At 45.2% G+C, this 15,805-nt stretch overlaps 7 protein-coding genes across 7 annotated transcripts; 4 read left to right on the top strand and 3 right to left on the bottom strand.

Moving 5' to 3' along the window:
• Positions 1-683: 683 nt before the first annotated feature.
• Positions 684-2,331, top strand: VTP21DRAFT_6844 (uncharacterized protein; the record flags this gene model as incomplete). The annotated part of the gene is made up of 5 exons (XM_069397519.1): positions 684-779; positions 841-1,085; positions 1,169-1,746; positions 1,821-2,108; positions 2,183-2,331. The coding sequence occupies 5 exons, from the start codon at positions 684-686 to the stop codon at positions 2,329-2,331; spliced, it is 1,356 nt and encodes a 451-aa protein (XP_069246660.1).
• Positions 2,332-3,573: 1,242 nt separating this feature from the next.
• On the top strand, positions 3,574-4,769 carry VTP21DRAFT_6843 (uncharacterized protein; the record flags this gene model as incomplete). Its single annotated transcript, XM_069397518.1, has 2 exons — positions 3,574-4,225; positions 4,297-4,769. 2 exons carry the CDS (start codon positions 3,574-3,576, stop codon positions 4,767-4,769), a joined length of 1,125 nt encoding a protein of 374 aa, XP_069246659.1.
• Positions 4,770-5,320: 551 nt separating this feature from the next.
• VTP21DRAFT_6842 (uncharacterized protein) lies at positions 5,321-7,963 on the top strand (the record flags this gene model as incomplete). The annotated part of the gene is made up of 10 exons (XM_069397517.1): positions 5,321-5,500; positions 5,565-5,669; positions 5,730-5,846; positions 5,927-6,246; positions 6,307-6,366; positions 6,432-6,526; positions 6,599-6,829; positions 6,894-7,022; positions 7,086-7,696; positions 7,781-7,963. The coding sequence occupies 10 exons, from the start codon at positions 5,321-5,323 to the stop codon at positions 7,961-7,963; spliced, it is 2,031 nt and encodes a 676-aa protein (XP_069246658.1).
• Positions 7,964-8,615: 652 nt separating this feature from the next.
• On the bottom strand, positions 8,616-9,977 carry VTP21DRAFT_6841 (uncharacterized protein; the record flags this gene model as incomplete). Its single annotated transcript, XM_069397516.1, has 7 exons — positions 8,616-9,062; positions 9,124-9,180; positions 9,230-9,327; positions 9,407-9,464; positions 9,530-9,615; positions 9,685-9,723; positions 9,959-9,977. 7 exons carry the CDS (start codon positions 9,975-9,977, stop codon positions 8,616-8,618), a joined length of 804 nt encoding a protein of 267 aa, XP_069246657.1.
• A 263-nt stretch (positions 9,978-10,240) lies between these two features.
• VTP21DRAFT_6840 (uncharacterized protein) lies at positions 10,241-11,845 on the top strand (the record flags this gene model as incomplete). The annotated part of the gene is made up of 2 exons (XM_069397515.1): positions 10,241-10,417; positions 10,487-11,845. 2 exons carry the CDS (start codon positions 10,241-10,243, stop codon positions 11,843-11,845), a joined length of 1,536 nt encoding a protein of 511 aa, XP_069246656.1.
• A 575-nt stretch (positions 11,846-12,420) lies between these two features.
• On the bottom strand, positions 12,421-14,834 carry VTP21DRAFT_6839 (uncharacterized protein; the record flags this gene model as incomplete). Its single annotated transcript, XM_069397513.1, has 4 exons — positions 12,421-12,879; positions 12,942-14,143; positions 14,209-14,285; positions 14,374-14,834. The coding sequence occupies 4 exons, from the start codon at positions 14,832-14,834 to the stop codon at positions 12,421-12,423; spliced, it is 2,199 nt and encodes a 732-aa protein (XP_069246655.1).
• Positions 14,835-15,245: 411 nt separating this feature from the next.
• On the bottom strand, positions 15,246-15,545 carry VTP21DRAFT_6838 (uncharacterized protein; the record flags this gene model as incomplete). The annotated part of the gene is made up of 2 exons (XM_069397512.1): positions 15,246-15,432; positions 15,523-15,545. The coding sequence occupies 2 exons, from the start codon at positions 15,543-15,545 to the stop codon at positions 15,246-15,248; spliced, it is 210 nt and encodes a 69-aa protein (XP_069246654.1).
• Positions 15,546-15,805: the final 260 nt, after the last annotated feature.

The raw sequence follows: 15,805 nt of genomic DNA, 5'->3' as shown, positions 1-15,805 counted from the left end.
TAGCAATTTTTCAACCTCTTGAATTGCTCTGGGATCCATGTGTTTTTTATTTCTATATTTCCTATATTTAAACGGGTCTATTTTTGCATTGATTTACCAGCCATTTCGTGTTTGACTTTTTTGCACTACTTCATTCATCTTTATTTCTCCACTCTTTTTTTGGATATACTAGATCACTCTGCTCCTGAAAGAGAAAAACCCATTACCCAAACCTTCTCAAAAAGACTAGCTCTGCATTTCATTGAACGTGCCAATGAATATTTATTGAACAGCCAAACTAAAGTGGTAAAATACACATATTGAATAAACTCGCCAACACATAGGATACCCTGGAGGACTACTTCTCATGTGTTAGTTGGATGGTCGGGTTGGTTACCAATTTATTTGGCATTAAAGGCGTATATCGATTCGGAAAATTCATAGTATATTATTGCTTATTGCGTGTTGATGTACGAGGTCTAATGACAACCCTCCCCGTACGTAGGTTCTACGTTGGTTCTACGTTGGTTCTAAATTAGTTGTTCCGAGACATTTGAACAATTTCATGTGCTAAAGGATCTCTAGGATAATTAATTGATTCGGATTTTCCTAATTGGAAAACCAGATTTCTAACTAAATGCTCCTGATAATAATTGTGGCCAACGTGTCAAAATTCGATTTCTTTGATAATCCTAGCTTTAAACATGAATGTATTTCAAGCAGCTGCTACTGGTGATATCTCATATATCCAAGCCCATACCAATGAAATCAATGCAAAGAATGAGAAGGGCTGGACTCCTGTAAAGCATCTGGAACACAGTTACGTACGACTTTTTTCAGCTAACTTCTCGTTATTTTTAGCTAATGTTTGCCGCAAGATATGGGCAGATACCAGTCATTGAGGCGCTAATTAATCTAGGGGCTGATTCCAGTGTAAGGAATAATGAGGGCAAAACTGCAGCTCAGCTCTCGGCATTCTGGGGGCATAATGAAGCTGCTTCACTCCTCGAATTGAAAGCACCAATCTCCACAGAGATAAAGCCAGCTAGCATTGAGATTCAACAAAGAGAGACTACCAATTACTTCGCTGGAAACCCCTTGAACAGGTAATTCAACTACGACTCTTGTAGGAAAAATATTCGGTAATTTTAGAACAGACTGGTTAAAATTTGACATTACTTCACTAAAGAATGAGTGCAAAACGTACTGATCCCGAATTCCTTTGCAACGCACTTATTTCACCTTCCTCTCGCTTTATTTTGTTTTCATCGCGGAGTATATTATTGAATTCCTCGTCCCAGCTCGCTTTGCTTAACTACAGTGATATTCAGCAGTTGCTTGGCAATCCTCTAGATGACCCACAGGACCCAGTGAAGGCAGCATCATGCGAAGAGGAATTTCTCCTAGTCTTCCTAGGAGTGCGGGAGTCTGACGGACTTTTCTTTTGGGCTGTCGATTCTCGCTCTTTCACCTCTAGTCAAATTAACGACTCTTTTGAAGCCTTTCGCAAAGAGGTGATCGAATCGAGAGGATTTGATTTCGAGAGCCCTCAACCCGCGACATTCTTTCTCCCTCAAGAAGAGGCAGGCATAGTTTCCGAGGCAGCAGCAATGCTTGACTGGAATCATAGGAATCCTCACTGTCCCGCATGTGGACGAAAGACGCACCCCGGGGAGGCGGGCTGGAAGCGAATATGTGAGGGGAAGAGCGAGAATCCTCCTTGCAGATCAGCGAAAGGGGTTCAAAACTATACATATCCAAGGACAGGTAATTCACAATAGAATTTTCTAGAGTATGAGGTCACGATATACTAGCGTGCTCACGCGACAATACGTAACTAGATCCGGTGGTGATCGTTTGTATTGTTTCAGCCGATGGGGAGCGTTGTCTCCTCGGGCGCAAGCGCTCCTTCCCTGGCAACACTTATTCCTGTCTAGCAGGATTTATCGAACCAGGTGAGAGTGCGGAAGAAGCCGTTCGCCGCGAGGCCAAAGAAGAAGCCGGCGTCACCATTGGAACGGTCATATATCATTCGAGTCAGCCGTGGCCGTTCCCAAACTCTTTGATGCTTGGATTCGTTGCACAGGCAATCACGGAGAATATCTCGCTTGACGACAATGAGCTAGAGGGTAATATTTTGATTAGAAAAGTGGCACAGTTTAATAAAAATTATCTCACACCTATTCATGTGTGGTACTTCTAGATGCTAAGTGGTTCCCTCGAAAAGACGTAGCAGAAGCACTATCGAATAGCAGCTCGAGCCTATCGGTGCCGCCTAAATTCGCAATTGCGCACAATTTGATGAAGGCTTGGGTGGAAAACCATGTTACTGCCTTTCCCTCCAAAATTTAGCCTTTTATTCTTAGAGAGTTGTTTTCTCCATTTCATGCTCATCACGATTGCGGTATTTCACCTTGCGATCGAGTTGTTTGTTTATTTTTGAAGTATTTTAGATTTTTGTTTTTTTGAAAGCCAGTTTCTACCGGCACTGAAAGCAGACTTCTGAAGAACAAATATCTATTTAAACTATTTAAAGTGCATCAGTATATGCATCTATGAAGTCTGCTTATTCTTAATGCGTTTCTGTCCATTGCCGTCTGCAATAAGCCTTGGTGAAAATATGTGTATATCGCGTTTGCATTTAGTTTTCGGATCTCTAGATCTCTCAAATTTTCCAGGATCCTATAATATATTATTTCTGCTAAGATTGGCATTACTAGTACTTTAGAGGAGGCTGAAGATTGCCCTTAGTGCCGATCCAGACATTTTGGAGAGGCATTGAGATACAGATGCCATTCATGGCCTTGCAGTTTAAGAATTTCGGAGAAAAGCACAAACATGGATTGATAAGCACCTATCGAGCTAAATCTCACACCTAACTATCGTGGAATTCCTCAGATTTCTCTAGTTTTCACCCTCGTCACCATAGATTAATAATAATAGAGGCTCGAGAATTTTGAAAAGCACGAGTCCCCCCGGTACGAATTTGGACGGAGCCAAATATTGCACGCTTATTGAACCGGTAGCAGGAACCTGTAATAAGGGATAGCCTTAACTAGGTGCGAAACTTGTCGCTTTTCAAGAGCAGGTCAAATGAATACAATGGGTGAAAATATGCATATTAAAATTTGTGGGTCGGGTATCTACAAGGCTATCGCAGGGAAAGATATGTAGTTGAGTGGATAGCCCCGCGCTCTACGTGGTTCTATTGTTATTGCTCTTGTTGAAATAAAGACCATAGAGATGAAGGAAAGCAGAGCCAGCCTCGTTGCTATCTAGATTTCCGTTGCGGAATCAATCGAATATTTATTTAGAAAAAAACAGGGAAAGAGGGAGGGCGTTCTCAGATAGGCTCTCTCTTCAATTCGCCTACGATTTGTAGCCAGTTGTTTCGCACAAAATTAGACTTCTTGGTCTTCATTGCGAACATTTTTGCACAAAATAAATATATAAATCTCCCCTGTTCTTACCTTACCCTTTGGGCATTTTATTTTTCATTTCTTTCTCTTTGTCATTTTTTTTCGGAACCCATTTCCCCTTGAACCCGCCTCACCACCTCAACACGTTTGCAAAGAAAAGCCACTCCTCGAAGAAATGGATCACGAATACGTGAACTCTTTTATTAATTTTGATACCTCGCAAGACGATTCATTCATGGATGCAGACCCTGGCGATTCAGACTCGGTCTCCACACTCTTCCCCACTTATCTTGCCACAGACACCACCGATAATTTAGACGTGAAAGCAGAGGAAAATGACTCTTGCCTTGCAATTCCCTCAGACCTTCTCCCACCCCTCACATCTATTGAACTCCCCGCTATGACAATAGCGCCGGCGGCCTTGCATGCTTCTTCAAATGAGGACATTGAAAAGCAGGAGAATGAAGAGGAGAGTGTGGTGAAATGTGAAAAAATGAGCGACATGTCTTCGTTTTTGAAAATGGTTGATGAACGCATTGCGAACGTGCTCGTGAAGCAAGGCAACAACAATAGCAATAATTCACTAAAGTCTGCCACTTCTGGTACGAAAAAATCGTCGAAATCCACACAAAGTTCACCGTCAAGTACCTCATCAACCCCTTCAGCATCCACTGGTAAAGACGCAATAAAGAGCGAGGGTACAGCGAAAACGAAGCTGGTATACGACGATATGCCAACCCCCGATGAGATTAAACAAATGTCTTCAAAAGAAAAACGACAGCTAAGGAACAAGATTTCGGCAAGGAATTTCCGGGTGAGGAGAAAAGGTAGGTTTTCAAGCGATATAAGCATTAATTGCAAATGCTAATCTCAGCATATGCTCTATCTATGTGACTAGAATACATCATGTCGCTAGAGGATCAAATTCAAAAATATAAAGAAGAGGCAGATTCTCTACGAACCTCTCTCGAGGAAGCGTTAGAGGAGAACTCCAAACTTCGTGAAGAAATTCGCACCCTACGCTCCAATATACCTACGTCTCCTGAAGAACAGCCACAGCAGCAAACAGTAAGGCCACCTACACCCACTGAATTACCACGCTCACCACGGTGCGTTGCAGACGTGAAAGAGGAAAATTCGCGAACAGAGAAATGGAACACAAGAATACTGGTCCACCGAGCACACGAGCCGGTGTGGGAAGGCGTGTGGCAAGGAATCCTGGACTACAACGTTGCGACCGGAGGAAAAAAGACAAGAGATGCCTCCAGCCCATATGGGCTGATTGATATGAGATTAGTGGAGGATCGTGTCGGGTTGCTTGTTGGTGCAATCGTGTGGGAGTTCATGCATGGAAAAAGTATTCATGAATGAAGGATAGAGGGTAAACACCTTTTATTTCTTCAACTGCATCTTTTCTCGTTTTCATTAACGGGAGCAAAATTTTCTGTTATATTTTCATTTTACTTTTGTATGCATCTGCTCAAGCTAGCATTTAATTTCCAAGTTTTTATATTCATTGAACCCCTATTTTTATTAAAATGAATCGAACAATGCTGAAATGTCAGAGTAAAAATATGGGATTGGAATAATTGCTTATGTAGTTTTGGGATGATCATGGATAGGAGCGGTTATTCAACAGCTCATTGTTATATGGGTTTTTAATATTCTTTTTAATTCAAATACAAAATTTTCAAACTGCATTTATTATTTGCATAGGAAGCATATCCGCCAGCTAAATAAGAAATTTCCTACATTCTATTTGATTGGGCATCGCGCGTCCGTATTTAGATCGCCTAGTTTCGCGTTCCGTTGCAATTTGCGCGTTTTCTTTCTTTTCACTGCAGCAATCAACCGGCAATTGGATCGCCATTTTTCCTGTACCCTCTGAATTCTCCACCATTTATTATCTAACGAGAAAGAACATGATACCCACGCCGCCTGCCCTTCAGCGTCTTGACGCTCTGAGGCACCCCACTCGCGATCCGCAGTCCCTCAATAAAACTCCCAAATCAAAGGCGCGTCCTAGTGCACCCTCTCCTCCAGACCTAATCCGCGATGTGAAGGGCAACATGGAATATACACGATGTGAGCTGCTTGGGGAGGTAGCAAGCTCTGCTTATCATTTAATTTAAAATTTTGTTGACATTCCAAGTGCAATGTAAATAGGGGGGTTTCGCACGTGTCTATGAAGTCATAGATCCCAAGGGAAACAGGCTGGCTGCCAAGGTGGTACCCAAGTCAACATTACGTGCACAAAAGAATAGAAGCAAGGTAATGTCGGAAATGGCTTCATATTTTGGACCTTTTGTCTCACCACATTCTCTTTCACAGCTGTTCACGGAGATTAAAATTCACCAGAGCATGTCACATCGTAATATCGTCAAATTCCTGCGCTGTTTTGAAGACAATGTAAATATATATATACTCATGGAGTTGTGTGAGAATAAGGTTAGTATCCCCGTAGTGGTTGTGCCTCGGTTTCCTTTCATTTTCTCGCATGCTTTCTAACAAATGTGCCCATATCCCAGACGTTATTTCAAATGCTAAAGAAGCGTGGGCGGCTTACCGAACCTGAGGCACGCTACTATCTTCTCCAAATCCTTGGTGCCTGTGGCTACATGCATCACCACCGTGTCATCCACCGTGACCTCAAACTTGCCAATCTCTTTCTTGCTGCAGATATGAGTGTCAAGATCGGCGACTTTGGGTTGGCTGCCATGCTCATGAGCGACGAGGAAAGAAAAATGACCATCTGTGGGACGCCGAACTATATTGCGCCAGAAGTGTTATTTGGAAAGGAGGGGGGGCACAGCTACGAGGTGGATGTCTGGTCAATCGGAGTTATCCTGTGAGTTGAATCCTTTACTTCGTTCGGACAAATAGCAAGCTGAAGAGTTGCTTTCAACAGATATACCATGCTGATCGGGAAACCACCATTCCAGACAAAAGATGTGAAAAACATATACAAGTAAGAGAGGATATGTGTGCGTTCTCTATTAGGGGCTCCGCTAACACAATGTTGGTCGAGAATAGGAAGATTAGAGATGTGAGTTACGAGTTCCCAGCATCTACCCCAATCACTAATGAGGCCCGAGATCTCATTAGATGGATACTAAATGCAAATCCTGGTAAAGTTTACTTTGGTGCCAACACTACTGAACTTCTTAGTAATGGTCACGACATCATATTTTGTTGCACAGACATTCGCCCGTCTATAGAGGAAATTGAAAAGCATCCTTTCTTTACGGTCGGGCACACGCCAACCTCTATTCCCGCGACTGCTTTGCATTTGGAACCAAACTTTTCACCCCCACCGCCACCAATGATGAGATCATTGCGGCCTAGGGAAAAGAAAGGTGAGCGCGAGAGAGAGGAGCGGTTACCAATGATGGAACGACGCGGAATGGAAAACATGCAGGCGGGTGGAAAGAGTAATGCGTCTACTAGTTTAAGGATGATTCTTGTGTGTTAGCTGATTATAATATATTGTTATAGAAGAAAAAGAGGTGCCAGAATTAATTAGAAAGGATTCAGGAACAAGTTCATTGTCCTCTTCCACAACAACCTCGGCAAAAGAGCATGCGCAGAGCAATGCTATGGCAAAATTAACTGCGGGAATAACTGGTATGAGTCCGACTAGAGTTTTACTTATCCCCAAGAGCGCCTCTAATTTGGCTGTATTCATAGATATGAAGCTCTCTGATCGCAAGCAAAGGGAAGAGACCGTCAATAAGGAGGCTCTTTTGGATCGAAAACACACCATAAAAGCCACTTCTGGTGTATGTGAAAATATGTATGAGACTTTGGACAGATTCTTAAACGGCCACTATTTCCGCCCCCTCTCCTCCTCCTCCTCTTCCTCCACCTCCTCCACAAGCTCCACCTCTTCAGGGCTTTCTGCTTCGGAAGGAGGATTGTCTTCTGTATTTATGGCCAAGTGGATTGACTACACAAATAAATATGGGCTCGGCTACACTCTCACGGACGGCTCGACAGGAGTTTTATTCAATGACCTAACAAGTATTGCTCTAGCCCCCGATGAGCATCATCTAGAATATATTCAGCAGAGCCGCTCCACCATCAAAGATCGTATGCCGCACACTCTCGACCACTATCCACCCGAACTTCAGAAGAAGGTATATCTCCTGAAACATTTCCGAGACTATATGGCAGAAAATCTGTCCAAAGCACCCTGGACGCATGTAGATTTGGAAAAGCGAACTGAACTAGTGTGTTTGGTGCGGTGGAAGAGGGTGAAGCATGCAGTGGTGTTTCGACTAAGTAACAGGGTGGTACAGGTAGATAGAGAATTGGAGCAAAGAGAAAACACATTTGGAAGAGAAAGAGCATCCACCTCACGTTTAAAACTCTTTTTTATCTAGATTAATTTCTTCGACCATACTAAACTTATTCTCATTGACGATGCTAGCTCCATATATTACATCGATAAAGAAAGAAATCTCAGAAAATACCGACTGGATCGGGTTAGGCGTGAGGAGCTAGAGGGCGAGCTAATACGGAGACTTAAATATGCGCGCGAAACTCTTGGACAATTTAGGGAATAGTCTATTTTATAGGTTGTATTGTTTTTATATCATGTTTCATTCTCGTTATACTCTTTTTTTTTTTCCTCTTTATTTCCTCGTTCTTCTTAGTCCGCTATATTAACATACTCTATTTTGTCTTTGTGAAATGTTCCATTTTTCTTTTTTCTTTTTCTAGAGGGTATTATTTTGTTTTATTCAAGCTTGGAAGCCCGTGTTCTTCATTAAAATGAAGACGTACATTAAATTCATCCACTTGTCTTGTAGTGATACTGGATAGTGCTTTAGAATAGGCATCTCATGTACCGAATTCTGGAATATTGCCCCCAACCTTATTTAGGCTGAGGCTGTATTATTGTAGCATATGGATCTGTTTTTACGGGATCGATATTCCTGGAACAAAATATTGGGAAATAATAACGGTTCCAATTAACGAATTCAGCCTTGCATACACAAGGAAATGATAGAGGTGCTATTCCAAATGCGCATTAGGTTAGTATCAAGTTAAATGATTTCTATTTTCATTTAATTTTTGCCTTTTCTAATTATTTAGAGGGAGCATGATTTAAAAAAAAAAGGATTTTATTATTCCAAAGCCGAGTAACAAACCGATACTAATGTTGTTAAGAAACCAAGCTAAACATAAGAAAAGACACCCCCTATACAACCATTCCTATTTTGAGTTCTGCGTAGAGTCAAAATTGTTCATTCTGCGGGTCTTAACGATGGTCTCGAGATCGGCTCCTAACAGGTGAGCGAGAGCGACTCCTTGAGCCTGAAGAGTATCGTCTTTTTGCTCCTCTGCTACTGCTTCGGCTCCTGCTTCTATCCCAGCTACTGCTCCTGGACCTGCTCCTGCTCTTACTCCAGCTGCGACCTCTACCCCTACCTCTGTCCACACTTCTACTTCTGGACCTACTCCTGCTTGAGGGGGTGAGTGACCTTTTCCTTGCACCTCGCCTATGCCCAACAGGAGACCGACTGGGACTCCTACGAGGAGGGGGTCGATATCTCCGAGGCGGGGTGCGAGACCGCGAGCGGGACCTAGAGCGACGTCGAGCAGGAACGTAGCTGTCCCGATAGTTGAAGCGCGAGCGGTGAGGTGGGGAATACCGATATCCTAATAATCAAGCATTATTATCTCCTAACTAGATTAACAATATTGAACAATCAAAGTTTACCCCCACGAGGACGGGGTGGCGATCGAGAAAGGGAGCGAGATCGAGCACGGTTTCGGGCTGGTGGAGGCGATGGGGGAGCGGCCTCTATAAAGCGACATGCAATCACATTTCCGTCTATTTGTCCCTCGTTCATGTAGCAAATTGCTTCTTCCGCATCCTCCCGCTTTTCAAATATAACAAATGCCGTGCCAACATGCGTGTTAACTATGCAATCAAAACACATCAATATGCGTCCGTCATGGATTATCCAAAAAAAATAGTAAGTGAAAGCCCAATTTCTTACAAGTTCTGTTAAAAGGCAAATCGATTTCCTTGATTTTGCCATATTTTCCAAAAATTTCCTCGAGGTGAGCGCGGCTGACATTCCTCGTGAGCCTGGAAATTTCGATTTTTGTGCTCAGTGAACTGTGGCGACGCGGCGGAGGGCTAGGTGATCGGGAGGGTGATCGGGAACGCGACAAAGAGCGTGAACGAGATCTAGAGCGTGAACGCCTGTCATATTATTCAAAAAGGGAGTGAAATAGCCGATCTTAAAAACCCTTTCGACAATAGCGTACTTACATATTATTAGGGGATGTGGAGGCGATTTATTTTGGCCAACTATGATGTTGAAATAAAATAAAATGGTCGGATAGAATTGGAGGGAAACAAGTAGTTAGTGGGCAAATTTCAGAATATTCTGATGGCCGAGTGAAATAGAAAACAGGTGGGGCAAAAAAACTAGTTTTGAAAAAACTGGTTACAGCGGTTTTTCCTCGAAGAAGCCACATCACCCTAACCTTTTTCTTTTGTATTTTCGACTTTCTATTTTTTTTATTTGTTCTCTTCTCATTACCTTCCCGCTTCCCCCCCATTCTAACCTTCTCCTCTGGAACACTCTTACTAGTACTTTTTTTCTGTATAATATTTCTTTCTCACTGCACACTTGAGATTCATTATTCTCATTCCAAGCACCCCCATTAATTTTCACTTCCCCCACCCCCTCCACAAACAACCTTCATTATTTTTTTTCCTCACGAGCTCGCTAATTTTTATCATTCAGGTGATCATTAGGTAGGCTAATTCTATTGTTGAAATGACTCCCGTGCTCTGGAAACTAATCTTTTCAGCTCAGAATATGGCATTACCACCATCTTCCGAAGAAATCTCTACTATTTTCGTCGTCGGCTTTCCCGAAGATATGCAGGAGCGAGAGTTTCAAAACATGTTCCTGTTCTGCCCTGGGTTTGAGGCCGCAACCCTCAAGATACCACAGAAAGCCGAAGGCGAGGAAAACAATGCCCGAAAGCAAATTGTAAGTTCTAATCACGGCTAATTATATTGTCTGCCCCTATTGAGTAACAAGTTTTTTTGTTAATTGTAGATTGGATTTGCTAAATTTCGGACTCGTCGCGAAGCTATGGATGCGCGCGATCTTCTGAGCGGGCGCAAAATCGACCATGAAAAGGGCTGCATTCTTAAGGCCGAGATGGCCAAGAAAAACCTCCACACAAAGCGCACGGGTGACTACCCCAAACATCTCCCACCCATGCTTGCATCGCCTCTCTCTGCTGAGAACGGTTTTGGGAGTCTAGCAAGCAAGCGGCTGGTTCCGCCTCCGTCCGTTGTACCAACTCCTTACGACCCCATGTTGTCGGTTTCCCTTGTATCTCCTCTTTTAAATGAACTATTGTCACCCAGTGAGCACCCAGAATTCTTTGCAGACGTTCTCACTACTCCCACGGCTTCGAACAATCCCTCCGTTTCGAATTCGACAGTAGCCAGAAACCCTACCCTGGAGTTGCGAGACACGAGTCTCAGCACTCTTGTTACCCAGCGGGCCCAGCGTGCAGCAAACATGGGAGGCAGCGGTGGAAATGGTTTTCCGTCTCGCGTGGGAGTGGGAGCTCTCGGCGTGGGAAATGGGGCAAGAGGGGTTTTCCACGAAGCAGAGGATATTATTGGGACGAACGTGGACTACCTGTCGAAATCAACCCCGGCCCTGAGCAGTGGAAGTAGCAGTAGCAGCAGCACCACCAGCAATGGGATAGGCGCTAGCACTAACATCAATAGCTATGGAAGCGTCTCTGGCTACGGGACCTCTTCGCTGTGGAGTTTGGACGATTTACCCCCCATGCCACACTCAGCACGATTTCCCTCGCTCAGCTCATTCGGTGGTCTCGCTTCCCCGCCCCCTTCCTCTCCTGGCATGACCCCCCCTGGTTTCAACGGACCGCATTTACCCGTCTCCTCCAACCCTGCGGATCAAAATCCTCCCTGTAACACTCTCTATGTAGGCAATCTTCCCCACAGCACGAATGAAGAAGAGCTCCGCCAGCTCTTTTCCAAATGCTCCGGATACAAGCGCCTCTCTTTTCGCACCAAGTCCAACGGGCCCATGTGCTTTGTCGAGTTCGAGGGCGTGGACTACGCGATGCGTGCGTTGACGGAGCTACAGGGCGCCATGTTGAACAGCTCAAACCGTGGCGGCATTCGGCTCAGTTTTTCGAAGAACCCCCTAGGAGTGAGGGCTCAGTCGATGAGCAATGGAGGAACAGGCGGTGCCATCCCTCCGACACCGCAACATTCGCAATCCCATCCCTCTACCCCCACAACCTCGCAGGCCCCTGGATCCCACCTGCGCCAATCCAGCGCCGATCGTTTTGAACAACTTAGGAGCCCCGTGTCCGCGCTGGGCTATGAAAGAGAGGGAATGCCTTTCACCTTTGGAACCCAACTTTAGACATTCTATTTTATTGGTACATTTTTATTTGATTTTGCTTATTGCCGTTAGGTTTTAAAACAACCATTTATCTCTACATTTTTTTTCCCCCTCCTGAAATATATATGTATATATTCATGCTCGCTTTTTTTATATAAAAAAAACGAAGATAACACTATTACGGCATCTTCCCTTTTCATTCTTTTTTTTTTCTCCTTTTTTTTTCTGTTGTTTGTATGTTTACATTCGAAGTTGGCATCTTATCATCCACACTTATTCTTATTTCCTTTTTTCTTTCCTTTTTTTCCTTGCTCCTTCACACATTGATACGGTCACAAATAAAACATCTCGTCTATATTCCGCTCTATTATATTCAACATGGTATTCATCAGATATTACGAGGTGGAAAAGGTATAGACACGGTGGGATAAGTGCAGGTGGAATAAGAAAATGAAAACTGAAGGTATCTCAGTCAATATCAAGCTCGAGGAGAAAGAATTAAATAAAAATCACGCCATTACATATGGTATAGAAAGAGAAGGGAGGGCTATTAAAATGTAAATATACTAAAGTTCGAATACAACAGATATAGTAAATTAGGATGAGTATCTATGCTCAGGTTCAGAGGATTCCCCATCTGTAGATTCCTCGGTGAATTGTTCGTCAGGGGTGTTCAGATACACAGAGGAATGCTTGGCTTCGGTATCCTTTCCGTGGATGTTGGCCACGGCTCCTTCCAGATCCATCGTTCGATTGTCGCCTTTTTTACCAAACAATGGGAAACGGTAGACAATCAAAAGTGTGATGCCGAAGGCCAGAACTAGCACACCAACCGGCACGCCGATTAGCAACGGGAGGTTACGGATAGCCCAGGGGCGGCCGTCTCCACCCGAAGTATCCTCGGATGAAGGAGGAGGGGGGAAATTGGCGTTTGAGTCTGGAGGTTTGGCTTCGGAAGGCGGTAAGGCAGTAACCACGTAGAACGGATCTTTGGCGGAGTACATCACCATGCGGGCTATGTTCGACTGGTAGGGTGCGTTATAGTCGAGACTCACCTGTGTTTGTCGGCAGATTGCATTAGTCGATGCGGGTGGGAGGAGAGAAGAAGCAGACTTACCTCGGTTTGCGCCCAGTTCCGCCGGTCATCGGTGAACTGGTCGAACTTGTCCGGGCCGCCGACCACCGCACCCAATAACACATGTGCTGTTTGCGGTGGGTTCAAGAGGTTGGATACATCTCTTCCACCGTGGGCGGGAGCGGAATGCGGGTTTTTGGGTGAGTTTTTGTGCTCGCCAACCACGTACATCACATTGATGGGGTTTTTGCCGAGCAAATAATCCAACTGCTTCAAGGCCATGCTCTCATATTTGGCCGCCCTCATTGCCATGGGTTTGGTAGGGATTTGGCCATCGGGCGCTTGGCGCAGCACGCTCGAGCTATAGGTCAAGAGAAGCTGCGCGGCATTCTGCGACGCCACCAAGCTGTTGTTGTTGCTGGTGCCGTCAAACCAGAGGAGGCCTCCACGAGTCAGCGTTCCGCCGAGCTGATTGTCCACCACGTTGTCGAGATAGGCTTCCGCAGCGTTTCGCCACATGGACGCCTCTGCGGTCGCCGGCAATATTCCCCCAGACGGCCCGCCCAGGCAGTAACCCGAGGTCACCTGGGCTGCGAGCACGTAGGCCGCACCATTCTTATTGTCCCAGTCCACGGGGTAGGGTGAATTAGCTAGGGTGTCGGGGTGGTCTTTGTACAGCTTGGTCGCGGTGTCAAGATAGGTTTTCAGACCAGTTGCCCTGTATAACCAGAGGGCTCCCCAAAAGAGCTCGTCGTAATAGCCTTTGCTAGGATAGACGTGTTTTGCGGATGGGACTGAATCCTGGTAAACATTGTATGGCCGCAGCTCTGCGAACTGGTAGAGCTCCTGTGCATGCTTGATTAATTCATCCGCGTATTGCTGGTCTGTGGCGTTTCCTCGATGCTGAGCTAATCTGCGGAACAGCAATGCCGAGGATGCAAATGCTGCGGCCGCTTCTGCCGCCACGTCGGTGCCCGTTTTATTGGCATCAATTTTGTAGGAATACCGGGGAGTCGGAATATCCGTGTCCGGCCCCCAGTAGTTGTTCTCGACCCTCCCCACTCCCACTTGCACATAGAGCTCGTTTGCCGAAGGGTGAGCCTTCTTCAGCCAGTCCGTACCCCACTTGACCATGGAGCGCAGAAATTCAGTCTGATTAGCAAGCACATATCCCTCGAAGTATTCTAGGGCGCCCCAATTAATTAGATTTAGGGTGAACGACAGCGGAAAGGTCGCCTTGATATCTACACGAGTATAGCCATGAGTAAGCACAACCTATCAATCGGAAAAACCATAGCCGATACTTTACAATTTCCGGCATCATAATATCCGCCCTCTAGATCAACTCTGTTGTCATAACCATCTCTTAGCGAAGACGAATTGCGCCTATTCATTAAGGAGAGAGAAGGGGGAGAAGAAGCGTATGTTTAACTAGGTCTTCTTGAGATGTTCATGGCCAAAGTTGGCTTCTTACCACTTGACTCGATTATCGGAGGGAAGTTTCCCGCTCCGCTGGGCCTCATAGAATAGAAGCGAGTGCTCGAGCAACTCAGAATATTCTTTACTTGCCGTGGTGACTACCCCTGGCACGGAGATTTCGGCGAGCTTAGGGTCCAGCTCGGGATTAGGCTGGGTCGACACGGACGAGCCTGAGTTTGCGTCTTTTCCGCCAGAACTATTCTTGCCCGAGCCATCTTTAGTATCGTCGGGTGAATCGTTCCTATCGCCCATGTTCTCATTACTAGTTGGAGAGGCAGGAATATCTTGGCCACCTGGCCGAGGAAAATCGAGCTCGTTCCCAGTGGGTCTCTCTCCGCCCTCACCCTGACGTTTGGCATGAGGAAGATGAGGCAATGCATTTGCCAACACGAAACAACATAGAATAATAAATAGTATGCCGAGAAACTTCACCGTTCTCGGCCTAATAGTGGCCATGGTATATCTATGCACCTATCGCCCCCCACAACCACGAGCACTTTGACTAATAGCAAATGAAAGACAGAGGAAAGGAGACGGCACAGAGGAGAGGAGAGGAGAGGAGAGGAAGGAAGGAAGAGGTAAGGAAGACCTAGAGCCAAGAAAATAGGTTCACCAAGAGGAATGAGCACGGAAAAACAGAAATATTACAGAATATAAGCGACAGGCTATGCCCAGCATAGCTCATTTGCGCTACTTTCCCCATCAGCACCGAGGCAAGATGGTAACACTTCCAAATAGAGTTCATTATCAGAAAGGGGGCTCAGCGTCGCATGGCGGGTGGCGGAGCGCCAAACGAATTGGTAAAGAGTTTTTTCAGGGTTACTCAGGGTACGCAGTGCGCAAACTGCTTTTCTACCCTGCTCGCGTTTAGTTTGACCAGGGCTTGCCGGAAACCCGATGGCAGAAGCCGGTGGTGTTTAGCTTGTGAATGGAATACACGTAGGAGGTGGATCCTATGCCCTGGTGAGCGCTAGAACGGGCGCAGTCGCAAGGTATCTGGAGGGCAAATGCGGACAAGTTCACTGGTACCTTGGTAGTCATATCAAGGTTCCAACTGAAGGGATAAATGAAGCGAGGCTGGCCATGCCCGCCCTGTATTACCAAGCGGTTTGAACATTATATCCCAAAATGAATAGCTAGTTACATCAGACCGACCAGGAAATTCATGTGCGGATCGGAGCCTCAAAGTTAAGACATTGTAACATGGAATAGGAATAACAATATAGCCTCTATCTGAATGCCCGTTGTCCTAATACACTGAATCTCTTTAGTTCTCAAAACTTAAAAATTGCCGACGCAAAAACAATTAAGATCCCCGAAAACAGCTGCTTCCCTCGACACCCCTGAAACTGGGGAGAGAAACGCTGTGTCTGAAAAACGCTTTTCCTATACCGCTGTTCTATTGTTAGCTACTAATATTGACTTTA

This window comes from Calcarisporiella thermophila (genome assembly GCF_041956535.1).
Source record: "Calcarisporiella thermophila strain CBS 279.70 unplaced genomic scaffold VTP21scaffold_29, whole genome shotgun sequence".
Classification (NCBI taxonomy): Eukaryota; Fungi; Calcarisporiellomycota; class Calcarisporiellomycetes; order Calcarisporiellales; family Calcarisporiellaceae; genus Calcarisporiella; species Calcarisporiella thermophila.
The sequence above is the reverse complement of the archived record's forward strand: the minus strand, read 5'-3'. Positions and strand labels throughout refer to the sequence as shown.